This window comes from Passer domesticus, chromosome 7, assembly GCF_036417665.1.
Source record: "Passer domesticus isolate bPasDom1 chromosome 7, bPasDom1.hap1, whole genome shotgun sequence".
Taxonomy (NCBI): domain Eukaryota; kingdom Metazoa; phylum Chordata; class Aves; order Passeriformes; family Passeridae; genus Passer; species Passer domesticus.
In genome coordinates this window covers 34361165-34387644 of record NC_087480.1, presented here as the reverse complement: position 1 = coordinate 34387644, position 26480 = coordinate 34361165, and the positions used below count along the sequence as shown (strand labels likewise).

General features: G+C 45.1%; 1 protein-coding gene across 4 annotated transcripts; it reads right to left on the bottom strand.

Moving 5' to 3' along the window:
- Positions 1-561: 561 nt before the first annotated feature.
- On the bottom strand, positions 562-26480 carry KLHL20 (kelch like family member 20). 4 transcript variants are annotated; one of them, XM_064427610.1, is made up of 14 exons: positions 26231-26480; positions 24281-24341; positions 23132-23288; positions 17173-17746; positions 12982-13140; positions 11838-11932; positions 10542-10657; positions 9575-9758; positions 8377-8520; positions 8027-8160; positions 7267-7475; positions 4623-4729; positions 2949-3029; positions 562-2863 (listed from the first exon to the last, which is right to left on the bottom strand). In XM_064427610.1, the coding sequence occupies exons 4-14, from the start codon at positions 17713-17715 to the stop codon at positions 2833-2835; spliced, it is 1803 nt and encodes a 600-aa protein (XP_064283680.1). In that variant the 5' UTR covers positions 17716-17746; positions 23132-23288; positions 24281-24341; positions 26231-26480; the 3' UTR covers positions 562-2832. The 4 variants fall into 4 exon arrangements, with proteins under 4 accessions (XP_064283680.1, XP_064283678.1, XP_064283679.1 ...); XM_064427608.1 differs by lacking the exon at positions 23132-23288 and having other exon boundaries at positions 26231-26479; XM_064427609.1 differs by lacking the exon at positions 23132-23288 and having other exon boundaries at positions 562-3029; positions 26231-26467.

The window sequence follows — 26480 nt, the reverse complement described above, 5'->3', positions numbered from 1 at the left end:
GGTTGAAATCTGTGGCAATTCTTACCCTGGTAAAAGCAGCTAAGTGATCTTCTGAAGGTCTTGGCAGCTACTTAAAACTATAATTTCTGATGCTTTAGTTTCCTTTTTTGAAATATCTCAGACAAAGTTTGCTATCTGGAGTCAGAAGAGCACTGGACAAAGGAGTGCAAGGTCTGGAAATAACTGGTACCTGTATTTGGTTTGAAAATAGGACTGTTACACCCAGGGCTAAGTTTTAAATCTGATGCCCAGCTCTTTCCAACCAATTTGCATAAATAATCTCTAAAAACCTCAATTCTTATAGCCTCTTTTAACCTCTTCCTTGTGTTGTCCTCACTGTTAAATGCAGTTAAGTGAGCAGAGATAAGATTTAGCCAGATAGCACAGATCCTTCCTGCCAGAAAAAGCTGGTTCTGAGTGATGTGAAGAGTAACAAGAAACAGCAGTTTTAAGCCTCTTTTACTGGGATTTATCTGGGAAAAAAAACCCTCCAGCATCTTTGACCATATAAACCACAGACAAACACCTCCCACTGCTTTCACCCCAAGGAACAAACCAAGAACAGCGTAAAAGAAATTTATTAAGATAGCACTATTTATACAAGTTACTCATGCTAGAAAAAAGCATAAATGATACATGTAAACATTTGTTTACAGAATACTTGTTTTCCTTGTAAAGGTGCAAATGATCTTCATATGTAAACACAAGAATATCGACCTTTAGGGGTAAAGGGGCTTTTAAAAAAGTTTTAATGTCCCATTTATGACTGGAGTGTATTTTTTACTATAGTCAAGCACATTAAAGTCTGAGTTACATGAATCAAACTATGAAGTTAAAGAACTTAAGATGTCATTACTGCCTTTTTCATCTCAAGAATTTACAGTCCTCTTTTTCAAAACGAAATTTAGTAAGGTCCACAGTTAGATCAGGTGCAAAAGGTCATTCTTCCATACACAATAGAAATTACAGTAAAAACAGAACTGCAGAGTCTTGAGTTCTTCCTTGCTCTTCCCCCACTCCTGGGAGACTCCACAGTTATTCACAGTGCCAGAAAACAGCCCTTCCCCTCCAAACTCTTAAATGAGCCTCACACCTTTCCCTGCTCTAACCACACACAGGCAAAGTGCACAGAAACCACTCAAAGAGAGGGCACCATCCATCATAGTCAGGAATTCCACAGACACAGGCAAAGGGCAGCTGAGGTGAGGCTGGTCTGAGGTTTTTTATCAGGAGGAAGGAGCTGGCTCTGGGTCTGCCCCTTCCAGCAAGAACACAAGAAGCAGGTGTCAGAATTAACAGATGATACCTGCACCCTGCTTCAGACAACAATTGATATTGAACAGGCAACAGGAGGAAAAAGGCTTTTAAAAGTGAGCTAGAACTGGGTGGATTTAAGTTCTGTCAATGGTTGCAGGATGAAGTACCAGTGTGGACGTAGCCAAACTGTATTCCACACCCAGCTGCATTATTTCTGATGAACTGATATTATTCCTGCATTATTCCTGTTAGTGGTGGGTCCTTTGTGACAGCTGGGAGCTGGGTGCAGTGTTCTCTGTCTTCACAAAGTGACACCTGCACCCAGCCCAAAGGGGGGGTCATCTCTGCCAGTGGGCCATCAGGGACTCCCCAAAATATCCTATGACTCAGCATTCCATCATTTCATTGGGAAATCCTTTGCTCTGGGGGAGGGATTCAACATTCCTGCCTGGCTTTGAGGGTCCATGATCTGGGGGTTTGGGGACCTGGACACCACCACCACCACTGGACATCCACAGAAGGAGCAGCCCTTTCCTGCTACTTTGCACTTTCCTGCAGGACCAGTGCTTTAGACAAGACCTCATCTATCAGAACTGCAACTACTGTTTAATCAGGACTGGTTTTAAGCCAGACTTTGTGTATTCATTGCATTTATCGTCAACTTTCTATTGAATTGTAACTCCAACTTGAAATCTCTCACAAGGTGTTTCTGTGGGGTTAATTCCTCCCCTGCTGGCTTACCTTCAAATCAGCACAGGTTCACACACAGGAGAGGGGAGAGGAGAGAAAAGCTGAATTTTTGTACAGTAAAAAGGCATTGCTTGAAATCCTTTTCCTCTCACCCTTTTTGGGCACTTCACTGTCAAGCAACGAGAGTTCCAGCTCTAAAAAGATACTTAGGGCACTCATCCTCACAGCTCTCCTGTCCTCTGAGACCCCAAATCATACCACAAGGCTTGGAACCACAGTAGCTGGCAGGACACAGCCCTGCCCAAGCCACCAGCTGGTCGAAATGCAAGTCACACATATACATATATATATATAAAATACATATATATATATGCACACACAGATGTATATAAAAAGCTGGAATCATCGCTGTGAGCGACACAAAGGAAACACATGATACAAATCAAATGAAAAAATAAATATACTCTGTGCACAGAAAAGCTCCTGTGCAAAGGTGGCACCTTGCAGGTCAAGTACTTTTTTTTTGAAGCTCTCTGTAAATAAGGCAAAAGCAATGTTTTCTGTATCACTTTTTTTCTCTTTCGCCCACCAAACAGCTGCCACATCCACTGCTCCCACAGCAGGAGGGAAAGCAGGAATCCCTCCTGGCCAGACTCCAAGTACAGAGTGTATAGGCTCTACATCAGCATCCTTTTAGGCTACAATAACTGTTACAGTTTGGTTTATTCAAAAAATGTAGAACTATTTATAAAAAATACGGACATAAGCAACACTTCTACTTCTGTCCAGTGGTTCCCTGGAGTCTGACAACGTGGTCTCCCGCGGGGCACGCTCTCACAGAAGTCAGTTTTTAGAATTCCATAGAAAGAGTTCACCGACAAAGAGTTACATTGGATCTAGACCGTGCATACTAGAGCTGCAAAGAGGTCCAGTGTCAACAAGTCTCTTCAGTTTTTTCTAGGAATGAGAAGGCAGGGGACTCCCTCCCTCTGGAAGCTTACCATATATGAGATTCACAGTGTGTCATTTTGATAACCCCCACGCCTCCGCCCAGCCGCCGGTAGTTCATCCCGCCGTACAACCTGCAGAGACAACATTCCAGCTCACACACTGCCTCTCATCCTCCTCCACGGGGACACCAGCCCTTGGGAGCTGCATGGGAAACACTGAACCAGCCTGTGTTACCATCTTTGATGTCTGCTTAAAGTGAAGGAGAGGTTGAGAAGCACCCACCACGCTTCATAAGTGAACAGCTGTATTTGCTCGTGCCTTCCTCTCTCAGAACTGAAACTGCTGCTTGATTTGACACCAAATTTCTGTTAAATAAATTCTAATAATTTAAAACTTCCTGCTCCCTGTCTGGTAATGTGCAAGACAGAAAAAAACTTTGTAAGCTGTAGCTGACCTTAAGCTAGGTTTTGGGTAACACAGGACTAGGCTTAGTCCTCACAATTCAACTAATTTATTTTGTATGTCTAAAGCCCTACTTTCAGCTGATCCAACCAAGATATAACACATCCCAAGCACCATCTGCTGACTGCAATGGTGTCTGCATTTCACAGGGATATCAGATCCCTACAGACTGCAGCTGCATGTTCCCCTCTGTGCCACTGGAGTCTGCTGGCAGGAACAGGAGAAGCAAGTTCTCCAAACAGCTTTGCTAAAGCCAAATTGCAGCAGAATTGTTTCTCAGTCAAGCTGCACAAACAAAAAACATCTTCAAGATACAAAAGAAAGGTGACCAGCTTCTGTGGTCTTCCCTATGTTGAGTTCAGTGGAGGAAAAAAAACACAAGCTAGTAATACCTTGAATAATCTCCCAAACTGTGTGAATGCCTGCCAGGCAGCCACTCCTAACTCTGAACTTTCACAGGGAGCAGCTGAAACCATTCCACTAAGGAATCTGATCTATGTACTACTCTCTCCTCAACTGGTTTCCTCAGCAGTTCAAAAGGCCTATGGATCCATGGCTCACCAAACCAGGGGAAATTCCTCCACTGCTGCTCATGACAGCCATTCTTATCAGTGAAGGGTTAAATTACTACTGTCACTAATAAGGATAAGGAAATTAATTTCTCCTCATTCCCCACCCTTGCCAAATCACCACAGCAGCAAACATACCCACAGGTACTTGATACTTTATGCTAATTACATTTGGGAATAAATACATAAGCAATTTTTTCAAGTATAGTTTTGTCTAGAAAGGCTATTTTTCCTTTCTTTTCTGCTCAGCATATATTTTGGTCAGCACTTTCATATTATTTGTCTCAGCTTGGAGATTCCTCCAGTGGCTGAATCCTGCTCATTTAAAGGGGGATAACACCATGTGCTTGAAGTGTTTCAGCTCCTCCAAAAGGATTCAGAAATCACTCCCTCAGCTTGAAAGCAAGAAGTTAACAGGCCAAATTCTGCATGGTGGCTGTGAGTTCCTTCTGCTAAGGACAAGCTCAGTTTTACTGGGAAGCAGGAGAGACTCAGCCCAAAATGAACAGAAGGGCCATACTGGGATATTTTTCAAAATGTTTTTTTTCTTGCAAGGCAAGAAGCCAGAATGGGAATGTTGTGATGATTCTACCCCACACAAGCTCTCTGTTATGGTGTGTACCACATTCCTACTCTGCCTGGGACAGCTCCAGCTGGATTTCACTGTTTGACTGTCATACAAATTCAAGTTACCTCCACGTGTTAGCATCTGGATCAAACACCTCAATGGTCTTCAGGTACGTTGTGCCATCAAAGCCCCCCACTGCCATCAGCTGTCCATTCACCACGGCCAGGCCAACCTGCAAAACAGCCAGCAGACAGGGCTACTTAGCTGGGATGTCCTGAAAAGAAGGGTTAAAATGAAAATATTAATGAAACTATTTCATAACCGTGTTTGATGAAAGGCAGTCTGCAGGAGAGGGTTGGGGATTTTTTCTTTAGGGCATGGCACAAGTAAAATACCCTAAAAAATGAGACATGGAAAGTTAAATGTGTATCTCAGAACAGAGAATCTCTCAAAGAAAAAGCAGAGGGTTGCCAGCTACAAGAAGTAGAACCATTTGAGTGATGATAAATACATGAGAATCTAAACCTTTTCCATACAAAACTTATGTTCTGGACTGAAATTCTTCCCCAAGAAAGAATATCTATCAGCCCACAACACTTGGGCAGAACCACACTTTAAGTAGCAGAACCACAGGCAAGCCCCTGGTCTCAAACCTCTCAGGTTAGGGCTTTGACCATCTGTAAGCACCTTGGCCTCCAGACTTTCTATTTAGTCTTTCTGCAGAAGCACAAAATCACTGAAACATCAAAAACGTGATCACTTCCAGTGGAAAATGTGGAGTATAACAGAAAAAAGGGAAGGTACACATTGTAAAATGGGACCTTTTCTGGCTTTGAGGAAGTCAGCTGAGCTGCATGTGCTTAGCAGTTTCTGTAGAAAGCAAATACAGAAGCAGCTGATAAAAAGTCACTGTCTAATGAGAAACTAAAGTGGACAGTGTTGGACAGCTCACTCTGTGCTTGGAGAACAGAAATAAATATGTGTTCTCTGCCTCCAAAACCAGTGGTTGCTCAAACTGTGATTCATACTTGCCTCACCAGACCCTGGAACATAAACTCACAGATAGAACTCATCCTCTCTTTACCACATAATCCAATATCTAATAACAAACACCCATGCCATTTACATCTCCCCAGCCATGACTGCTGAAAACACTGCAGTAAGCTGTTGTTCACAAGACAGCACCATGAGCAGCAGTGGATGGGAACTTGCTGTCACTCACAGGATTCAGGAGGAGAGGCAGCAGCCTCAGTGACAGCCCAGGAGCCCTGTTCCCACACACGCCTCAAGGCAGTGAGAGTCTGCTGGGAATATGTATCTGAACACATGCTAACCCAGTTTCCCAGCTTTTTCCTCTCAGCAAACAGGTGTTTTCACCTCCTAATCCATCCAGAGAGATCCTAATTTGCACTAATTTGATAGCGTTCTTTAATGGTATCTCATACCAAGTACAGCTATGTCACCTAAAAGCTGCTCTGCTTCAGGCTTAGCTGACCCATACAAGGGCCCAGAAATATTTTAAAGCACCCTCAAATGACTCATTTCACCATCCCAAACAGCTGTCTGTGGCAAGACTTGGCTATCTCTTCACCCTCTAATCTTGCTAGAGAGTTTTTTGCAAACTTTTTCCCTCACAGAGAAGAGGTGAAGATGCAGAGGAAGCAGGAGAGCCTCGTGAGGAGACTGACACTTCACTGTGTGCTCTCCACACAACAAGAGTGACAATGACACCCTCCCCTGTGCCCTCTGCCCCCACATGGTGACACGTGGCACAGAGGAGTCCACCAAGCCCTGTTGGTGCCTTGAGAGGCTCCCTGGAACTGAGGTTGAGCAGCGTCAAAGGAATAAAAGGATTTATTAAAGGCCTTCACAGGATACACCGTGGGCAGTTCAAGATGGCTACACCCAAGATGGATGACCAGTCACAAGTTTTCACACTTCTATAAGTTTTGGTTCATTTACATATTAGGGTTAATTGTACAATTACAGCTTCAGGTTATGAAGTCCCGTCCTCCCAGACTGTTCTCCTAAATTTGCTGTTGTTTACACTTTTTGGGCCTGAGACTGTAATGGCTGTCCTTGGTTCTGGGGCTGGAAAAGGATTGTTTTGTGCGACTAAACAGTGAAGAGAACTTGCCAACACTTTATATGAAGCTCAGAGTTATAAACTGATGCAGTACAGAATCTGGAAAATGTGGGGATCAGAAAAACAGAAACTTCCACAGACACTGAAGGATCTGATCTGCAGCCTTGGAAGAATCTTGGATTGATGGAAAAATACAATACATAGACATTAAGCAGAAAAATCATAAACTTATATTTTTATAATTGTAAGAATATGCTTTACTGTATTGATAAGATGGGGAAGGGTTTGTAATGTAAGGGTATGGCTGTATAGAATAAGCTAAGAGTTTAGAAGTTATGAGAGAGTGCAAGTGAGACAGAAGCTCTTGGATAAAAGTATCCACAGTGCAGCAGAAGTAAATAAAGGTGATAGGCTAGAAAAGCAAAATAAATTCTGTAGCAACTGTCTATTGGGTTAGAAGTTCTATAGTGCCTTGTAACAAAGAACTTGTGACTACTCTTGAGCTATGGCCAGATGCTTCTTCCTCTAAAACCTCATGGCCTCTGAGACTGATGTTTATCTGAGCAATAAATCGTTCTTAGCTTGAAAACAGCCCCATCCCTCCATTTCTAATGGCAACAATGACAGGAAAACACGAGATGTAAAACTTGAGGCACAAGTTTTACATGCCACACCAGACTCACCCCGCTGCGCCGCGACGTCATGGCCACCACGGGAGACCATTGGTTGGTGCGTGGGTTGTACCTCTCAGCACTGCTGAGCTCTGTGGTGTCATCCCTGCCTCCCACTGCATAGATCATGTCCTGGTACACAGCACAGCCCAGGTGCTTCCTCCTGGTGCCCATGGGGGCTATGGTGTGCCAGCGGTTCTCCTGGGGGTTGTAGCGTTCCACTGCGGAGGGACAGAAGGTGTTTCGTCTGCAGGGTTGGCAGGGAGTGGGTAAAAGCATTTTTGGACCTGATTTCCACACACAAAAAATGCCATGAATCCATTTGTTCTCTCTTCCAAAGCCATGAACCCCTTGGTTCTCTCTTTTCTTCCCAAGAACTCTTGCTAATCTCACTCCTGTCTCCACACTCGAGAGGTAGCTGGCATTGCTACAAACTGACCTGAAGCAGTTTTACCTTTGGCACCTTCCTTCCTACAGTAATAACAGCTGCTGCAGGAATTTAGGAAAAAAAAAGTGCTTGCAACTCCTGTGCAAACGATCAAAGCCTTGTATTAAGGACATACTGCCAAATGAAGCACTGAGAAAGTAAAAATATGACACACAACGAGATAACAGGGGCTCACAAGTCTGGAGAGTGAGTTATTGTATGGCAAAATAATATCTAAAGAAGAAAAAACTCCACAAAGTGATCACTGAGATATTCAACAGCTACCTGGGGACACGACAGGCTCCCAGGATCAGGACTGGGACTAAGGGACAGCAAAAGGCATACCAGTATTGAGAGGAGATGTTCCATCAGAGCCTCCCACAGCATAGAGGAATCCTCCCAGCACAGCCACTGCCACTCCCAGGCGCCTGGTGCTCATGGAAGCCACTCGAGTCCATTTGTTTTCTTTGGGATCATACCTGCCAAAAGAATAAACACCAGAGCTGAGTGAAGTGCTGACATCTTCACAAAGGGGCAGGAAGACTGACTTTATTCTCCCCAAACAAAAATCCCTGTAAGATTTGTACAGCTCTTATCTCCTCTCCAGCTTGTCTGCATCAGCTGCACCCTCTAAGAGACCATCTTTCCTGCTGTGCCCCACCTTTTTGGGGGTTTTTTTGGTAATTAAAAAGTACCTCTCCACAATGTTGAGACAAGAGACACCATCCTGGCCACCCACAGCATAGAGGTAACCTCCAAGGACTGCTACTCCAACACTGGTCCTGCAGGTGCTGGTGGGAGCCACATCACTGCTCCACTGATTAGTCTTTGGATCATACCTGGAAAAAAAAAACACACCAAAACAGCACAAATTACCTGCCTGGGTCTGCTTCAGACTCTCCCATGCTTGGGAGCTCTACTAAGGCTGTGAAACTTGCCTATCCTGAGCTTCAACTGCAGCACAGCTCTTTGTAAGCTGGATAAAAGCCCTGAAGTGATACAATGCATCCCCTACATGTTATTCCAGGGATGTTCAAACTGCAGGTTGGGATGAATGAAGCTGGAGATCAAAGGTTCAGGCTCCTGAGAGAGACTGGCTGGCGTGTGGTAACCTGCAGCAGAGTTAACTCTGCTCTGTTCCCTGCAGTTCACACAGAACTCAGCCAGCACTGGGACTTCCAGATGAAATATGGAGGAACAAGAGGGACTTGGGAAGCCACAAAGAAATACAGTGCATAGCAAAGAAGTGCAGGATATGGGAGATACAAATGCTAGCTAGGGTCATGATTTGGGAAGTTGGGAGCATTCAAGTGGGAAGAAGGGGAGGAGGTAAATGTATAGCTCATTGGGTTTGTTACAGGGCCAAGATTTAGACTAGTAGGAGAGCTTGAGTCATGTGGCTTTCAGGCATGGGTATTGTCCTATGCAGCTCCCAGAAACAGGAAGCTCAGTAAAACTTGTTTGACTTTACAGGCCTAAAACTGACCTATTTTCCTTCTTCTGCCTGTGTGCCAAGGTTCCTTAATTTTCAAGTTGCCACTTCACAAAAAAAAAAAAAAAAAATCCAGGATCTTTCCCTCAGCATCTAAGAAATGCTCACTGTAACCTCACCTTCCTCAACAGTGCTAAAAACAAACCCTCAATTGCAAGGAGGATTAACCAGAATCACCACTCCTTCCAACAACACACCCAGACCCATCTCCTAGAGATTCCCTCCTTATGCCAGAGGCTTTGGCTTGTCCCATTAAGCTGGGGATAACGTGGCACAAAGTGTTTTGCAAGGGGTGTGCAAGGCAGGAAGAAACGGCAAAATGAACTCAATTCCTAAGAGGCTGCAGCCAGGTTTAAACATTCACAGCTGAAATTCTGCACAGGGGCCTTATGGAGACCTACCTTTCCACGCTGTTGAGGTAAGAGGAGCCATCGTGGCCTCCCACAGCATAGAGGAGGTCGTCCAGGACGCTGACCCCGACGCCACAGCGCCTCTTGCTCATGGAAGCCACCATCCTCCACTCGTTGGTCTGGGGGTCGTAGCGCTCCACGCTGGAAATGGCGTCCCCGCTGCACCAGCCCCCCACTGCAGCCAAACACCAAAGCCAGGGTCACACAAACACTCACCGAGCTCGCACACCGCCTGTGCTCCTGGCACAAATCCCCCCTTTGGACTCGTCTCTAAGTCGCTCCTTCTGAGGTTTGTGATTATAAAATAGAAGGAGATTTTCAAGAGGCTGAAGTGAAGTTTGGAAATGCTGTGGCATGAACAGCACCAAAGAAATCACGCGAGTAAGAAAGGTAAGTTAACTCAAACTTTCAAATATTAATGCACAGGTTACATCAGAAATAAGTTGTGAAGACTTTATGGGAACACCACCACCAGAAAATCCTGCCTGGAGTCTCCTGGCCTAAGCCAGTGGGAAAAATACATAGAATGTCCTGAGTTGGAGGGATCAAAGTCCAAATCTCCTGGCTCTGCACAGGATAGCCCCAAGAATCCCATCACGTGCCTGGGAGTGTTGTCCAAATGCTTCTTGAGCTCTGTCAGGCCTGATGCTGCAACCACTGCCTTGGGAAGTCAGTTCTAGTGCCAGACTCTACTGTGGGTGAAGAACCTTTATCTAATATCCATCTTAAGCCTCCCCTGACACAGCTCCAGGCCATTCCCTCGGGTTCTGCTGCTGGTTCCCAGAGAGCCCAGATTAGTGCCAGCCTCTCCTCTCCCCTCACGAGGAAGCTGTAAACCATGACGAGCTCTCCTCTCAAGGCAGAACGGACCAAGTGACTTCAGCCACTCCTCATATGGCCCCTCTAGACCCTTCACCCCCTCCTGCTGACACACAGGCACACCTGCAAGGACACACACCTGCAAAGAGCACCTCTCCACAGCGGATGGGTTTGCGCGGCCTCGTTCGCGGTCCCTGCATCAGCGGCCGCTCTTGGGGCAGCAGCAGGTAGTTCTTGGCTTCATCCACCAGATCCCTGTGCAAGACAGCAAAATATTAACCCCCAGAGCTCTTGGGAGAAGGGGCCAATCAGAACTGATGGGAAGAGCAGCCAGCACTGGTCATGCACCTCAGGTATTGACAAGTCACACGAGAAGAGCGTGAGCAGCTCCGGTTAAATGCGCGCTGTCACCTAAATACTCATCTGCTGTTTACAAGCCACTGACACAGTGACAGCAGCAAGCAGCACCAGTGCTTGGCCAGAGCTCATAACAGACACAGCTTGCTATAAAAAGACTGATTAAAAAATATATATGACAAGAGATTTGTCAGGCTTACTGTGCAGAAAAGAAAAACCCAGCCTGCCTCAAGCTAAAACTGAACAGTCAGTGGTTTTGCCTCGGAAGAGAACAGGAGCTGGAAAGCACACAAATACATAATACACACATGACCAATAGATGGAGATAGTACCCTTCTGATGAATATTTTCTCCATCAACTCTGGCCAGCTCACACTGTCCATCCATTCATTCATGACTTGCCACCTGGACTAATCCTAATATTCCAAACCCTTGAATAAAACAAAAAAGAACAAAAAAGTCCTCCTTCCCTCTACAAATGTGGAATTCCCCCAGTATGAATGCTTATTCATGAAAAGAACAATTTAGCCTATGCCCTGAACTTCTTTACAATATGCACAAGATGGATCATGTGCTTTGTGGACAATACAGAACTCTGCAGAACCAGAAAGGTGAGACTCACACCATAAAAGGAGGACATGAAAACTTCCCTGTATTATCCTTGTGGGAAAGAGCAGACTCTAATCCCAGAGTCCAATTCAGCTATCAAAGTGCAGACATTCAACATAGAAAAATTACTTTAGATCCCACTGAGATCATCATGAAAGCCATGCAAGAGCTAAGCTGTGATACAGGCCATGACCAGAGGGGGTGAAAATAAAACAGGCAAAATGAAAATCAATACACAGTCAAACTGCACACTCAAAGTTTGCCATTTCACTGAAAACTTGAAATAACAAAATCACTTCTAGGGTGCACCAGTGACTATTATGCAAGTAGTAAACAATTTTTCTTGCTTCTCCTATCCTGCCAGTTGCCAAAGACGAAATTGTGATGCGTCACCCATTTACCAGTGACAAATGAGCACAGTTTCAGGGGACAACAAAATGCAATTCTGTAAATGGCTGAGGAGATTTACCTGCATTCCTCATCACTCTTAATGAGTGGATCAGAGCCCACTGTACCCACAAGAAACTTGGGACTCAGCAGGGGCAGGCGGACGTGCTGCAGGACCTGAAACACAAACCAGAACACCTATGGTGAAACCACAGATACCCACAGAGATGCAAGAAGCCAAAAGGAAAACACGAGAATTTTAGTTGAATGCAGCTTGTCTCACAGCACATTTGCCTTTTCAATATCCCAGTTTAGATACCCAGCAGAAAATCAGTCTTTGGAAAGGAACAATCCACTGGATCTATCAACAGCTGAAAGGTCACTGCTGGAAACCTTTAGAAAATTACAGATGTCAAGACATCTGCCTGAACACTAGTTAAGTGGTTTTAGCAACCATTTAGCTCTCTTAAACCTGAGTGGTATTGCAGAGTAAATGAACAATAAGAAACAACACATCTTTCAGAAGGGTTTAGAATTTGAAGGCCCAAGCACGTACAGAGAGAGGCAAACAGTTATAAAAGAATTAAAAGCTGACTTGAGAAGAGCAGCTTTCTCCAGTTTGGTTTGTTTACTTAAAACCATTTTCAAAAGCTTTCCAGTAAATAAAGTTGCATTTAACATCTCTTTCCAAAGCAGAAACAGTGAGGCAGGCAGATGCTCACCTCTTTTGATCATCCAGCCCCAGACTTCAGAGGCTTTGGGCTGACAGCTTTGTCACAATGGGTTCTGCTCTGTGAAATGCCTTGGCTCAGATGAAGCATCACATTCCAACAAAACCATTCTGACAAGCTCCACTGTAAATCGTGAGGGCTGAGGCACAAATCAAGCAGCAGAGCTTAAAGAAGCACTGCAAAGCAAGACAAGCCTTTTTCTCTCCACTGTGGTGTTGATACGACTCTCCCAGCAGTGAAGGCAGGTTTGTCTGGACAGACTGCTGGAGTGAGCTTGTTTGGCAAGTCCTAGCTAGGAACAATCCAACAAATCCCCTAATGAAGGCTCTGGCCAGCCTAGATGAAGGGACAGTGCAAGCCACCTAACACAGGTGGGAGTCAGGGAAAATTTTGGTGGCTTTACATCATTCAGAACCTCTCTGGCACCACCCCACCATCCCTCATTCCTCTCCCCATGCACAGAGCAGCCTGGAATGTCTCTGTGCCCCAGATCACCTGTGGCAGCTGGGGTCTTCTCTCCTGGATGCTGTACTTCACCCAGGCCATCACGGCGTTGAACACCTGCTCCTCACTGCGCACGTTCAACTCGTCACTGGATATGATGTCTATCAGCTGGTTGGCAGGAAGCAGCATGAACTCCTCACTCTCCATCACCTGGGAAAGGCAGAGGAAAAAGGAAGGGAGTAAGGACAAAGCATCAGAGCCATTCACCACTCCAGCACTTCATGGGCTGACCCAGTAAAAAAGCCAAATCCACATCAGTTCCAAGACCAACACACGTGAAGGGTTTGCTGCACTGGGCAGAATGCAGCTCCCAGCAACACAACAAGACACTTCTAGATGGGCATGCCTTTCACACCCTTTAACACTTTAAAGGGTTAAACCACACTGATCAGGTTTCAAAATTCAGGAAAAACAAAGCCTTTCTTTAAAATCAGCCTCCTTGTTTGCCGTGTCTAGTACATAAGGCAGAAATAAAACCTCAATAAATACGTGACTAAAAAGCAGCGCAGAGATTCACAAGGAAAGCAAAACAGAGCATAAAAATAAGAGTCTCAAACAAGTTACCAGAGGCATTGCAGAGAACACAGAAAGCCTGATTTGTGGCAGAACAGAAAATATTTCAGGAGACTCATCTGATCCTGCCTCTTTCATTTGCTCTAAATATACACATGGAGTATGCAGTAGTCGAGATGCACTAAAGAGGGAATCAGAGCCTCCAGAGCCCCTAAGGACTGATCTCTTGTGAAAGTCAAGCCACTGACAAACACATTAATTCCTTCAGCATCCAAGATAGCAACCAAGTTTCTCAGGAGGCCTTGGATGCTGCTGGGGGACTGCTCACACAGCATGAGTCAGTTACACTGCCCTGGGAGCTCACACACCACAGCTCCTGCACAGACACCAGATAGATGGGGAAAGGTACAAGAATCAAAACTAAAACTGCAGAAATGGCCTGACTGATAACTGCCAGCTCTCCTTCCCTGCAAGCATTCCCAGTCTGCAGCCTGCAATTTCCAAGAGGTTCAGGGACAGAAAATTACTGAATGCTGGCTCGCCCTTATCATCTGTGACCACATTAGAATTCTGTGATTTATTTCAAGATTTGCTGCATAAATTAAAGAAAAACACTTTTTGACATGATCATCTCAACAGCAGTCGGCTGTGCTGTCCTTTTAATTACCTTAATTATTTAAGGGCACTGAACAAATATGCAGTTACTGACAACAGAAAATATTGTTAAAAAAGAACAAAGAGGACAATGAGATTGGTTGCCAGACTTGGATCTTGGGCACCCTGAGCTTTTGGGGACAGTAAAGGCCACAGCAAGGCTGGCCCACACACTCCTTCAGCTTTTAAGTAGGAACTGGGTTGGTCATTAAAGATCTTTATCAGCTTTTTTCCATAGTCTCCCTTCCTTCTACAAAGCTTATGTGTAAACTTTAGTCTGATGGTTTTTAAATGCAGCTTCAGAGTCTGAAAACAGCAGCTGTGGAAATTCCTGAGTTAAAGATGCTCATCCAGTCTCTCCCTTTGAGCCTCAGGTCACCCAGTTGCATTGATGGCCTCACAAAATTCAAAGCACTGCTTTAAACCAAATTATTACTACTGTGCAGCTTGTTAGCTTACATAGTAAAACAAATCATTATTTAAAATGCTTTGGCTTTTTTTTGGCCTAATTATCAGGACACTCATAATTGCCTGACTAATATTAATGACCTATTTGACTGACTTACTTAGTGGACAAGAATTGGCTGGATTTCATTTCCTCTGCAGCATTCCTGAATCATCAGTGCTTTTATAAACAGAGAGAATTCATGTCAGACTATACAATATAGAGTGAAATTTTTGTCTGTTGATAAAAGTGAAAGTTGTCCACCCATAAATATATTTTTTCCCTACACACAAATGTCAAGAGACAAAAACAAAAATACAAAGGCTGCTCTTGTACAGTGGAGTTGTTAATAGAACCACTTCACATTATATGCACAAAATCCACTAGGGGTTATAGGCAACAAATTAAATTGGGAGGAATGGAAAAAAATTGAGAAAACATTTTACCAAGAAGTTAATGATGTAATGCAGCAATACACATAAAAATTTAATATAAGCAGAGGTTAGCACAGCAGAGGACATGAAGCAATTCAAACTGCATTCAAAGGAACTGCATGGGCTGGCCTGGTGCCTGCTGCTTAATATTTCACATTGCCACCCTGGAAATTCCCAGCTCACGTTCCTTTCTGCCAGCTTGGAGGAACCACACAGCCTCCACACAGGAAGGCAATTTTTTATCAGTTTTTTATTATTTTTCAACCTCCACAGTGGAGGATGGTTAAACAGACAAGTGCCTGGCTTCCCCCAGGGATCACCAAGCCACTCCCCAGATGGAAAATACTGCCAGAAAGGAATGCAACCCCAAGGAGCAGCACCACTGACACTGTCTGCAGAGAAACAGTGAAGTAAAAGAAGTGATTATTAAGGATGAAGAGCTGCAGAACTCCTGGGGCACTGAAATGGACACTAAAACCTGCCCAGGCCAAAGAAATAGTGCTCTAATCTAAGCCTCAGCTTTCCAGAGGCTGTATTTAAGTCAAGTCAATTATAATTTACATCATCTTTGAGGAAGAGTGTTCTCTTTTTCCTCCTTGAGCTTTAACAGGGATAAGGAAGACAAAGTTGTCTTCAAGGGACTGCAAAAGAAAAGAAGCCCATAGCAAGCAGCTCTTAACAGCCAGCTGCATGTATTAATGCTAAAACATTTTAAAACAAAACTGTCAAGCTGTTAAAGTGTTATTTAGAGGCTTGTAAGCATGCCCTACTCATGTAATAACAAGATCTAATAACCAGTAAAACAACCAAGCACTGAAAATAAACAACCATCTGGATAGCATCTTGCTCCTCCCCCTCAAAAAAAAAAAAAAAAAAAAAAAAGAAAAAAAACCCAAAACAACAAATCCAGAAGAAAAGAAGTGCAGAGCAAGCACAGAGGATATGAAGTGGCCAGCTAAAATGTAGGGCTTTGGGAAACCACCAAATTCTACAAAAATCAAGCTCATCTTACCAGCAAATTCTGTTTGGTTAGAAAAGAACTATTTAACTGCAGCTTCTGTAGTAAACTGGTGCTGTGTTCACAGTTAGACACCAAGAATTGTCTTCACTGTGTCCAACAGTCATGTTCTGTTGTGTTGGTCCTGCTCAGATTTTTAAGTACTACCTGACTGAAATTAATACAACTCCAACCTGCTTCTTGCATGTTAGAAGGAAAAAAAAAAAAAAAAAAAAAGACAAGCTGCCATCACTCTCAGCACTTCCATACTGCTGCTTCTCTGGGGAAACTAAATTAGCACCAGGAGTTCCTGGAGTTCCTCCCTTTGGAAAGGATCTCCCTGTGAAACTGGTGGGAAGAGGAGATTTTTCTGAGCAGTTCAGTAAAGACCCACTCTTCTCTGACTACTGCTCACACAATCCTTAATTATTATGTTGATCCTTCTCTGAACCAGCTGCTGGCATTTTTTTTCACTAAAAATCATCTAAGCAGAATTAACAAAGGATGAGAAACTTGAGCTTATAAAGGTCAGCTACAATATTACACATCTGAATTACTTTCAGACAGCTTCTTCTGAATAATAGATGCAAAACTCTAGTTCTGCTGTAAGCAGGGATTTGAAGACTCCCCTGAGGCAGCCTCACGCTCCCCCAAACACCCACTTTTCCAATCCCAGAGCTCAAGATCAAATTTTTTGGGTTCTATTGAAGTGTTGTCCTTACTTTTAACACCTCCCCCGACTCCAACCATGTAGAATCCAGAATACTTCTGAAAGAGGAGTGGAATGTCAAACCACTGTGCAGTCAGGACAGATTCAATGCCAAATCCCCCTGCACCCACAGCCTTGCCCCCCACATAGCACTCACCACACACCTTTCAGGGAAGAAATGCTGTGCATCACATACAAACCACTGGTACCACACAGTCCTGCCACCCCTCTCCTCCTTCTTCCCCACTTAACATCTGGCACACCTGGCACCCATCACTATGGGTCCCTTCACTGGCAGCCATCACCATCAGGGCACAGAGCAGGTGTAAAGGCAGGATTTGGAAAAAAGGACAAAATGAGAGTTGCTGAAAGCTCTCACAGGCCACGTTGATGCGTGTTACACCACAATCCCAGCATGGCAGCCCCTTACCTCCTGGAAGTTGTGCTGTGTGAATTTGTCAGCGATCCTCAGCAGCTCACGGCACGAGTGAGTGTCAGCAAAAGCCCGGATGCCCAGGCAATTGGAAGGGTCCAACTGTCTCTTGAGGAACTCACAGCAAGCCTCCTGGATCTCAGCCAGCTGGAGAAGACAGGCAGCTGGCAGCAAGGTCTGGACATTCCCCTCTTCCACAGTGATCTGCGAGGTGTAGGCGAAGTCGATGAGCAGCTCCATGGCGCGCTCGTCGATGTCCCTGATCACCACCTCCGTCTGCCGCGACTCCGCCAGCTCCCCGGTGAACATGGCTCGGAAGTAGGGGCTGCAGGCCGACAGGATCACCCTGTGGGCGTAGATCTTCTTGGCCCCCACTACCAGCACCACATCGCAGAGCTCCCGGTGCTTCCTGAGCAGGTTGATGACCTCCAGGGTCTGCCGGGGGTGCTTGTCGGAGATGTAGGGCATGCGCGCGGGCTGCGGCACCCCCTCGGGCAGCTTGTTGGGGTCTCCGAGGGTGCAGCGGCTGGTCACGTCCATTCCGGTCTCTCCTGGGCGAGTGCTGGCACACCTGCAGCGCAGCAGATACAAATACAGCACCATGGTCAGGGATCCCAGAGGCGGCCGCGCTCCGAAGCTCCGCGGCTCGCTCCCAGCTGTGCCCGTACGTCCACGGCGGGACGTGGAAACAAGCATGTGACCACATGAAAGAGGAATCCATCTCCAAGCAAAGCTGGCTTAGAAGTAAACAAATGCCAACTTGCAGCAGGCTTCTGTTTATTGCTATTTTTATAGGCTTTCTATGACACACGGCTGTAATATCCAGCTACACATACATATTTATGAGCTGAACCTCACCATAGCCTCGTGTGGTAAAGGCACATTATCCCCATTTCACAGAGTGACTCAAAGCACGGATTAGCTGACTTGCCCACTGTCAAGTGCTGGAGTTTTCTTTGACAGAGGTGGAGATGGATTTCCACTGCAAAGAGTTCCAGCTCTGTGATTTAACCAAACTTCTCTGTCCTACCTACGTTTTTAATGGGGTCACTCATCACTGTAATGTCTGAACACACTAAACTGTCACACAGACTTCAGGAGCTCAAGATGGCCTGCAGACTACTATGAGCATCTCTCAGGTTCACAGAATACCCATTTTAATAATCACCTCTTCAATTATTTTTGAGCTATGGAGTCTCCTGACTCAACCCACCCTCCCTGCCACATGCCAAAAGAAGGTTAATCTTCCACAAGAACGGCAGAAGACAGGCAAAACCAAATCAAAGCAAACAGGAAAAAGATAAAACAAGTATCCACCACTCTCAACCTACCAAAAAAGGAAAATCAGGAAGTCAGGATGGTAACTTCAGAGATGAAGAATCATTTAAGAATACATAAATTAAGTTAGTGGCACAAAGAAGAAACACAGTATCTTCCCAGTTTCAGATGCAATTAGGAAAAATCAGGAAATTGCTGCCTCTTCCCACATCAAAGGAAAACCATCACTTAGAGCAATTAAAGGACATTGAACAAAATATCAGAATATTGATGGTTTATGACCATTGAAGATGTACTGAAAGACCTACAACATGCTGGCCACTACCAGTTTTACCCTGGTCCACTGGCATTTGTGAGCTGTCACTACCTCAATGTTCATATTAAGAGTTAAAAAGAAATCAAGCTTGGCTTTGCCATGGCTCAATGTAATTTGCAGCAGGCTTGAAGGAAAGAATTAAAAAAAAAAGACCTCAAATCTTTTCCCCTCATTATTATGTCAAATGCACTTTCTAAGCACTGGGAAACAGTCTCTGCAGCAGTTCAAATTATTTACTTGCATCTTAGCCTGTTTCCCCATTCCCTCCACACCCTTTCCTTGATCATCATATTCAGATGTTTTAGACCATTACCTCCTCCTCCTATCTTGGTTACACAAATCCAGCTGGGACTCCCCTCTGGGTTTTGCTGCTTGCTCCTGCTCAGCACCTTAAATGCCTTGGATTTTTATCCCTGCTCCATCTTTTTTACATCCATCACCGTTCTGCTTCCCTGACACCTCTGACAAATCCTTCTGCTCTTACACTGCCTCTCACTCTCCTCCACCCACTCCTGTCCCTCACAACCCAAGTTCACCTTTGGGGGGGTTTGACAATCATTCTCAAAGCTCTGCCAAGTTCCTCACAAACAATGCATAAACTGAACTCCCCTTGCAGCAACACACACCAGCCACAATTAATGGTACCCCTGCAAAAACATCAAGAAACCTTGGCTGAAGACTAATTTACCTAATTGGCTTATTTTCAAGGCCAGAAGGTAAGTAATTTAATCCACCTACCAGAAGATGGAGAAAGGTGGTGACAAACATTCCCCTGTGGAGTTTGGCTCTTGCTAAGTCTATTTTACTGTGCATTAAGTGTTTTGAACTATGTCAAACCACCCCTTGGAAGGAAAAAAAGAACACAGTAAGAGCTCTTTTAAGACACATGCTGCTACAGTTCTGGATAATTCATCTTGACCAGGCCATCAGTCAAAGAACTGAAGAGGCATTCTTCAAATAAAAGCCCATTTCATGTAACTACAGCTCAGAAGAGATGGTGCACATCCATGACAGGGCATTCTTTTGGAAAGCACACAACACCTGTAGATTTTCCTCATCTCCAACTAAAAACAGCCCTGAAGCAGATCTCAGAGTGGCACAGGTTCTAAGCACAGACAGATTAGATTAAGGCCATGCTGCCAGAAGAAACACACAATATTCCTGCCAATCCCACAGCCCAAGACTCCCTGCCAACACAGGGCAATGGGTTGTACCATCTTGTGCCACAGGATTACCTGGCCAGATTTAGGTAGTAGCCCTTGTCTTTCCTAAGCAGGACAGAACAGGGGTTTTCTGCCCAAATGAGGCCCTGCTGAACACACCTTTAACTCACTGAAAAGATGTCTGGTTAGCAAGAAATGAAGTAATTCCTGCACTGTTCCCACCAGCATTTATCTGAGAGCCTGCATTGTACCCAGCCTCCTTACTCCTGGGGAGAAAGTGCTGGTTAATGATTAAAGAAGACGGAATGGATGGAAAAAAGAGTAACAACCAAACGTTCCTGATTCATCCATAACTTATCTTTGGGTGGTACAGAAGCCAGTGATCAATTGGCTTCAGAATTTCCAAGCTGGATCAACCCAGATGCTTGATGTGAAGCTCGGAGAGCTGCTGCTACACACAGGCACAGAAGTGTGAATTTAAAGGACATGTCTGCTGGCTTGTGTCTCCACAAAGATTGTAATTCCACTGCATTCTGTGTGCATTATGCATAAATATGCACAGAGAATGAAATGATGAGTCAGTAGCTTAGAGGTGTGAAAGACAGAAGGCAGCACTTGATTCTCACATGGCAGGGGAGCTGCCTCCCCCCACACAGAAGTCAGAGCTGCTCCTGAATAGCCAGGGTGATTAAGGAGGGCTGAGGATCCAGAGGAAATGTGTGTGTGCCCGGGTAAAACACTCACACCCAGCTATGCAGATATTCTGAGATTAGCTTCCATCAAAACGCAGGGCTGGGGAAATCAGCAAATACAATGGGATTAAGAAAGGGCTGACAAAGGATCAGTTTTTGTAGCACACTGCTGAGAAGTACAAAGGGAACACAGGCAGTCTGCAACAGCTAAATAAACAGGCTGCTCTGCCTCCATTTTATTCCACTAATGCCCACAATTTCATTCATTAACAGGTGCATGTATGAGATATCCATCCTTACAGCAGCTTCTCCCAAAGTTCAAAAAAATACCTAATAACACACGCCTGGGGAAAATTCTCTCCCATGCTGTCATAAGGGCACCTTAACTTTCAAACCTGCATTTTTAAGACAATGTGTGTTTTAGCACAAGATTACAAACAGGCTTTAACACAGTTCAGCAGAAAACAACAGGCTGACCTAAGGCTCATGAAACACACATCTCAAGCTAAAATAATAAAATCCAAATCTAACTGAATCTACAACTGAAATCCAAAAATCATACACAGCTGAAGTGGATTTCAGTATCAAGAGATTTTAGTAGCAAATAAAAATAACAAACCAAATGTGTAATGATTTCTGTCAATGCTGTGATTTGAAATTAAGAAATATTTCCTATACTCATTACAGAGCTGCAAGAACAAGGGCCATTGACTTGGCCCAGCCTTTGGCAACAGAAATCAACAGCACAACATGCCAACCAAGTAAATGTAAATGCTTTATTGTGGCATCAGTACTCAAGGCACTAAGTTAGCTACAAGTCTGATTATCAGGAAAAACACCACTGATTCATTTTCTTGCCTTGCTAGCAAGGTTCCAGTAAGCTGTCTAAACAAAGTTATGCAAACAAGCAGATAAATCTGACTGAAATACTATTTTACGTTACACAAAAGGAAAACAGCAAGGATCTGGTGTATTTGTCCCTATTTATATTGCCTGATTTGAATTTTACTGACCAAGCCCGGAAAATTCAGTTTCACCCTAACTGAGGAAAACATCCCAGTCAGGGTGAAACTGAGGATGCCCATACTCTGAAAGAGGAGGTCATTACTGGAGCCTTCCAAAACCTTCCTGAGCCTTTTGTAGTTTGTTTTGGGCAAGAGCTATGTCCAGGTAGCTGGACAAGCTCCTGAGTGCACAACCAGGATCTGAAGCCTCCTTCCTCCTGCCGGGTCTGGCTGCTCAAGCCTGCTCTGATCCAGCACTGCTGTAAGCTGGGAAAAGGCTGCCAGGAAAAAGCTGGGTGAGGAAGAGCTGGGAGAGCTTCCCCATTTTGTTTGGGAGCTGCTCAAGCCCTGGTGCCTGAGCTATGTTAAAGATATGTCTGCAGCTGACCGTGCACCCACCCATCCCGAGCTGATTTCCCTGCTTCCTTCCTCACCCCTACTTGCCCAAGGAGTCCAGGACTCCTGTCTGGCCCCGGCCATCAGATCTGCCCTGCCCTCCTTGTCTGGGTGCTGTAGGACCATGCCCTTCACCCAGAGATCCCTGCTGCCTTGTTTTTCCCTTCAGCAAAGCCACATTCTCTTGCTTCTCCCTGAGAGTGAGCAAGAACAGCCTGCCCCAGCCACCCCTTCATTCCTAATGCAGGGTAAATCCTGTTTGCAGCAGCAATTCTGTGTTCCCTGCTATAATCTTGACAGGAATAGCTGGAATTCCTTGTCTGTTCAAGCTGCTCCTCCTCCCCTCTGAATGCTGTACACATTTGATACCATCTCACTGTGTTTATTAACCCACTACTGGCCAAGCCCCACTCCCCTCTTTGGGCAGGACCTGCCACAGCCCTCACATGGGGGTGTTAAATCAGCTTCAGAGCCCTGAGCAAAAGGATAAAAGAAAGTGCTCTGCCATCTGCATAGCTGGAGCTCATAGGAAGATCTATGAGTTCTTAGGAAGATCAAGATGCCCAAAATCCAATCAGGAACCTTTTATCATTTCCTGCTAAGACAGGCAATAGGAGGAGAACAAACAGAAATTTTAACAACCCACACTGAGGCCCTTAAAGCAGGCAAGTGTATTCCAGAACTGGAGTCCACAGCTCACAGCAGAAATGTGCTCATCAGGCCAGGCTGCAGCAATAATAAAAAACCTCCACTTCTTCAGCTCTGTGCTGCTGCCCACCGTAAAAACTAAAACTGAGTGGCAGCCAGAACTTCCACAATAGCAAGTCCAAGGCCACAAACCCACAGACACACAAACTCCAGCACATGAATTCTCTGCCTCAGTGTGACATAGAAACCAGCAGACACAGAAACAACTTTAGAACCTCAATTTCCCCATCAGGAACACAAAAAGTAGGGAGAAAACAAGAACACAGGCCAAGCTAGTCACCAATTTTATGTCATTCTGCAAAAACATCTCGATAAATGGAGCACAACATCAAAACCTAAAAAGCTGGTTGAGATTGAAACAACATCCACTGTAGAGGGCTACAATGAAAGAAAGCTCACCTGCTATTTAATCCATCTTGGAGGAAAAGGAATTCACTGCAAAAGTCAGATACAGCTCCTCACTGGCCAAACCACATTTCTTATCTTGGCAAAAATGCAGCACAATACCCAGGCTCAGTGATGCCTCTGTCATGTCCCAGGTTTACTCACTGCTGAGCTGCAGCAGCACAGCAAATTAAATTCATTAAAATTCATTTCATTAAAACAGCATTGTGCCATTCTTCAAGGGTTTAAGTGACTACTTACTTCTTGCCTCTTACATAGAAGCCAGGCTAATGGTTTCTGTGGCTAAGAATGCTCTATATATTCATCTATGGTTAAAAGCCTTGCCTTCCCTCATGTGAGTGTTTACAGATTTACCCACAATAAAGTTTTCCTCCTTTCAATATCCCAAAGAGCACAAACAGACCAAGCACGCTGCCTGAGTTCCCCCCAATTCATTTAGAGGTGAAGAACTCCAGGCAACTTTGCTTCCACACAGCCTGTATCATGCACAGAAATGTATCTGCTGTTCAATTTTGCTGTGGGATTGCCATCAAGCAAGGAAAATCAACAAGAACTAGCAGGGAACCATGTTTGCAAACCTGTCATCGTGCTGAACTACTGTGACAACTTTTCTCTATATGAGAGAGAATGTTTTTGACACAACCACAGCAAGAACTCCCCTGAATTAAACTTCAGCTGCATCTCCAGCTCATTAGAACTGAGGCAGCTGGCATCCATAATTAGAAAAGGAAATCTCCTTTTCACCCAAGACCTCACCAAACTCCCTTCCTTAGGGGAAAAATAATACCCCTTGGAAACTAAGTTAAATTTATTCTTAGGCAATTCATTTTCCATAGTTTTAATACCTAAGTAATTAAACACTGAATTTTAAACATGACAGTAAATGGGGAAAGTGGAAAAGGGGATGGAGAGTTACAGTAACTTATCTTCCTTACTCTTCCTTAAAGGTCTTATAAATATTGAAAACTAAATACATTTAAGAAAAGACTAAAGAGGAATGGTTTATTTCCCAATTCCCCATAGCCAGGCTTTTAAAAAAAAATCCAAAACCACACAACATTTTACAGTCCAGGCACGTAGAAAACCAACTCACATGATTTATCCTGTTTGGGGAAGAGAAGAACAATTGTTTTTGTGTCTCACCTGCGCATTGGCTTTCCGTCCATGCACCGTGAAGAGAAACCTTCACCTTACACTTCAAGACCTGATCCAACAGAAAAAAAAAAGAGAAAAAAACGTGATTTCCGATAGGTTACTTTTAATTTTTGAGGGAATGCTTTGCTAGGCTCTGTCTCTACAAATAAGCTGATATCTTTTTGGTATTCTGATAGAATGGTGTTAAGTTTTACATCTCCCGTGTCTCACTATTCATCGAGACTGATAATAGAATAAAATCTTTTAAAACCCCTCTCAGTTACCCCGTCTCTGTAAAAAACTAAGAAAACCAACAATTTCCAAGTCAAAAGAACTTTCTTTCCCTTCTTCAGTCTCCCTCTAAGAGAAGAGAGCTGCCCACAACCACGTCCTAATGTGCCTTTGGGCTCTTATCCAGTTACAAATTCACAGCCCAGATTAACAGCACCTGGACTGCAGAGAACAAAGCTGAAGAAAACACCACCACCATTAAAAATATTTCCACCATGGCTTCACAAAGATTCCTTACCAAACAGAACACACACATTATAAAGTCAGCAAACTGCCTGCCTCCCTGAATCCTTAAAACTGTTCCACCAAAGGGAAAAATATCTGAAGTGACAGGGTGCTCACTGTCACTCCTTGCTCGGAGCCAGGAGGTATCTCTCCCTCACACATTTAGCAGAGATTTAAGGCAGGCTGGCACCTAATAAACAGCACAGCGCTGCTCACCAGCTACACTGCAGAGCCAGAATTTGATAGAAGATAAAACTTGTGTCTGGAAATTGAAGATAACTGTGCCCCAGAGGTAAGAGGGATGCTAATAATGCTACTACATCTGCAAAGATGAATGATGCTGCCTGACGTTCACTACACTTCCACTCCAAATATTCATTTTCTGAGAGTAATAACAGTTGCAAACTGCACAGGCCTTTCATATTCAACCACTAACTTCTAATTCTAATGTAAATTAACCCTTTTTACAAGGGCATCGCTTGCCCCAATTTCATTTTCGATAGCTATTCACTTAGGAATACATTTAATTCAATTATTATTCAAAGCAATAAGTCTAACTTTTTGTAAAAAAAAAAAAAATCTATTAAAAGAACTGAAAGGTGTTCTGCTTCCACACTGATAGTCACAGGCTTTTACCCCTCCAGAAACGAGAAACCACTGAACTATGGGAAAAGCAACGACAGAATGAGAATGAATTAAACCTTAAAATAAACACAAGTAACATTCACAAGAGGAAAAAAAATAAAATAAAATTTAGGAAAAGCAAGATCATTTTTGGAAGACAGAGACTGTCAGATTGGAACCCTGCATCCAACAATAAGCAAAACGTTTTTGGCACCATTCAAATTGAACTACAGAACTGTTATAGCTACGTGAAGAAGACCCTTATTTCACAGGGGGATTATCCCAGACACACCAGCCGAGCTAGCTAATGAAGAATAAGCTCAGACTTGCTGTCTGCCACACTTGCAAATTACTCAGGTTGGCAGCAAATGAAGACAGGCAATTCCTCCCGGTCAGGGCACCGCAGAGCAGCTCCGGGTGCCGGGCACCGGGCACCCCTCACGGCAACGCGGAGCGGGCTATTCTTAGCCCCCCGATTGCATCAGATTTAATCCCCTTAAACCCACGCTGAAAGCCGGGGAGGAGGAGGAAAACACACGCAGATATACGCGCAAAATAAAGGCATTCAAGCCGCGCTGTCCGCGGGGCAGCAACAGGCTCGGGGCGGCTCTGCCAGCCCAGCCCGGCCCTGCAGCCCGCCGCGCAACTCGGCAGCTCCTGCGGGACGGGCACCGCTGCCCTCCGCCGGGCCCGGCCGAAGGGCCACCCCGAGCCGAGCCGGGCCGGGCCAACCCAGCCCAGCCCAGCCGTGCCGCGGAGCTCAGCCTGCCCCGGCCCGCCCGCCCCGCGCCCCCCGGCCCGCCGAGCCGCCTCACTCACGCCGGGCGCGGGCTCCTCGCCGCCGCCGAGCCGCGGTCCCGCAGCGCCGCCCGAGCGCCTCCTCAGCCGCAGGAAGCGGCCCGGCCCCCGCCAACCGCCGCCGAGCCGCGCCCGCCCCTTCCGCCCCCGGAGCCGCCGCAGCGCGGCCCGCCCGGGCCCCGGCCCCGAGGCCGTGAGGCGGAGCCCGTGTGGAGCCCCCGGTGAGGGGGCAGAGCCGCTGCTCGCACAGGGCCCCGCGGGGCCGGCATAG

Excerpts from the sequence above, each read along its gene's own strand:
- KLHL20 (XM_064427607.1), bottom strand. The coding sequence starts at position 17,778 with ATGGTGCTGTATTTGTATCTGCTGCGCTGCAGGTGTGCCAGCACTCGC. Across the intron at positions 9,759-10,541 it reads TGGAGAGGTGCTCTTTGCAG|TGGGGGGCTGGTGCAGCGGG; the intron begins GTGTGTGTCCTT and ends GTTTGGCTGCAG. Across the intron at positions 4,730-7,266 it reads TGACGTCGCGGCGCAGCGGG|GTTGGCCTGGCCGTGGTGAA; the intron begins GTGAGTCTGGTG and ends GCTGTTTTGCAG.